We start from the raw sequence: 1,835 nt of genomic DNA, 5'->3' as shown, positions 1-1,835 counted from the left end.
GCTTTTTCTTTCTCGACAAGATGGCCACACCGGTAGCAGCGGCGAGTGCTCCTGCCGCCACTCCAGCTCCAGCCCCCGCCCCGGCCGCAGCCCCAGCCTCGGTCCCAGCCCCGGCCCCAACCCCAGCCTCAGCGCCAGCGCCGGCTCCGGCTCCAGCGCCGGTCCCAGCTCCAACGCCGGCTCCAGCCTCCTCCTCAGACTCGGCGACTGCAGCGCCCACGACTGCGGCTCCGGGCCAGACCCCGGCCTCAACGCCAGCCCCAGCGCAGACTCCGGCGCAGTCGCTGCCGGGTCCTGCTCTCCCAGGCCCCTTCCCTGGCGGCCGTGTGGTCCGGCTGCACCCGGTCATTTTGGCCTCCATCGTGGACAGCTACGAGCGACGCAACGAGGGCGCTGCCCGAGTTATCGGGACTCTGCTGGGTGAGTGGTCAGACCGAATTGACGTTCTCTTCTACCTCCCACCTCCCTTTTATCTTGTTCACTTCTCTTCCCATCCCCATTGACTTTTTCCTATTCCTCCATCCCACCTTCCTGCCGCGATTTATCTCCTTAAGGAACTTGAACTTTCCTGCCAGATTGCTGTCACTTCGGTCGACATAAAATACGTAAGCAGTAGTGAGTTAGTGAATAAATACCATGTGCCGAGTGATTTACTTTTTATTTTTAATCTTCCCAGCATTATTTCAGGTCAAGTGTGATTAGTCCCAGACTACCAAAAATGAATTCAGAATGCTGACTAGGAAGTCAAAAACGTTTGACTCCCTAAACCCAGTGACCTCGGGGCCCCCCCCCCCGACTAAATGTCCTTATTTTCCAGGTGTTTACAAAGACGTTTTTAACCAGTTGGCAAAAGGAGTGGGGACATCTGTAAAAAGACATCCCTTTCAACAAGTAAACCAGTTTGGCAGAAACTCATTTAGGGTTTCAGTAATATTCTGCTTTCCTAGACATTTAATCCTGGTCTTCTGTCTGTAATCTCCCTGATATGTTAATTTGTAAAACTGAGAAGCAGTAAAGGATTACTGATAATAGGCCCCTTTCTCTGGGGACTGCTGATCCCATCAAAGTCATTTCACTCCATCTTTGTCACCAATTTTAGATACCTTTGTGAATCCACTCTAGCTTCAGTCGTCATTTTTCGTATTCTCAAATACGTAATAGTCCTTCCACCATAGAAGACAATCGGTGTGTTGCAAAGAGGACAAGATTTATAGGTAGTTTTCACCAAATATTAACCATGTGTCTTGGGACAAATTACCTAAAGTCTAGTTCTTTCGGGGGCTACTTAGACTTAGTCTTTGCAGGAACTAAATTATCACTAAAAGCATCTAACTGCTGGCACACATTAGGTACAAAATGGCTGTTGGTTGCCATCCTCCACCACATCAGCGCTATACACCACCCCCCCCAACACACCCACCCTCCTGCTCTCTGTCTTTAAAGGTTTAGCGTTTTACAGGAACTTCAGTGGATCCATAATCTTCCAAACATTGTCAAGGTTTTCCTCAAACTAAGCCTTTGTATTCTCTTTGCCACTAATACCTTCTCTGCTCTCCCTCATTTAAGTTCCACTCATTTTCCAGGATCCCAGGAAAAATGTTACGTGTCAGTCCGTCATCTCATACTACCACCCTCACCTCCATTCTTTTTTTATTGTTATGTTAATCACCATACATTACATCATTAGTTTTAGATGTAGTGTTCCATGATTCATTGTTTGTGCATAACACCCAGTGCTCCATGCAGAATGTGCCCTCTTTAATACCCATCACCAGGCTAACCCATCCTCCCACCCCCCTCCCCTCTAGAACCCGCAGTTTGTTTTTCAGAGTCCA

The 1,835-nt window shown here is 48.9% G+C and overlaps 1 protein-coding gene across 1 annotated transcript in view; it reads left to right on the top strand.

The window, feature by feature from the left end:
* The window catches only part of EIF3F (eukaryotic translation initiation factor 3 subunit F), a 6,731-nt gene continuing 4,896 nt past the window's right edge, over nt 1–1,835 (top strand). The window contains exon 1 of the mRNA XM_006742356.3: nt 1–420. Coding sequence (XP_006742419.1) covers nt 21–420 — 400 coding nt within the window. The 5' untranslated portion in view covers nt 1–20. The remainder of the gene's footprint in view (nt 421–1,835) is intronic.

Source organism: Leptonychotes weddellii, chromosome 11 (genome assembly GCF_054177405.1).
Source record: "Leptonychotes weddellii isolate Sample4059 chromosome 11, ASM5417740v2, whole genome shotgun sequence".
Lineage (NCBI taxonomy): Eukaryota > Metazoa > Chordata > Mammalia > Carnivora > Phocidae > Leptonychotes > Leptonychotes weddellii.
Note: the sequence above shows the minus strand (reverse complement) of the source record. Positions and strands in the feature narration are given on the sequence as shown.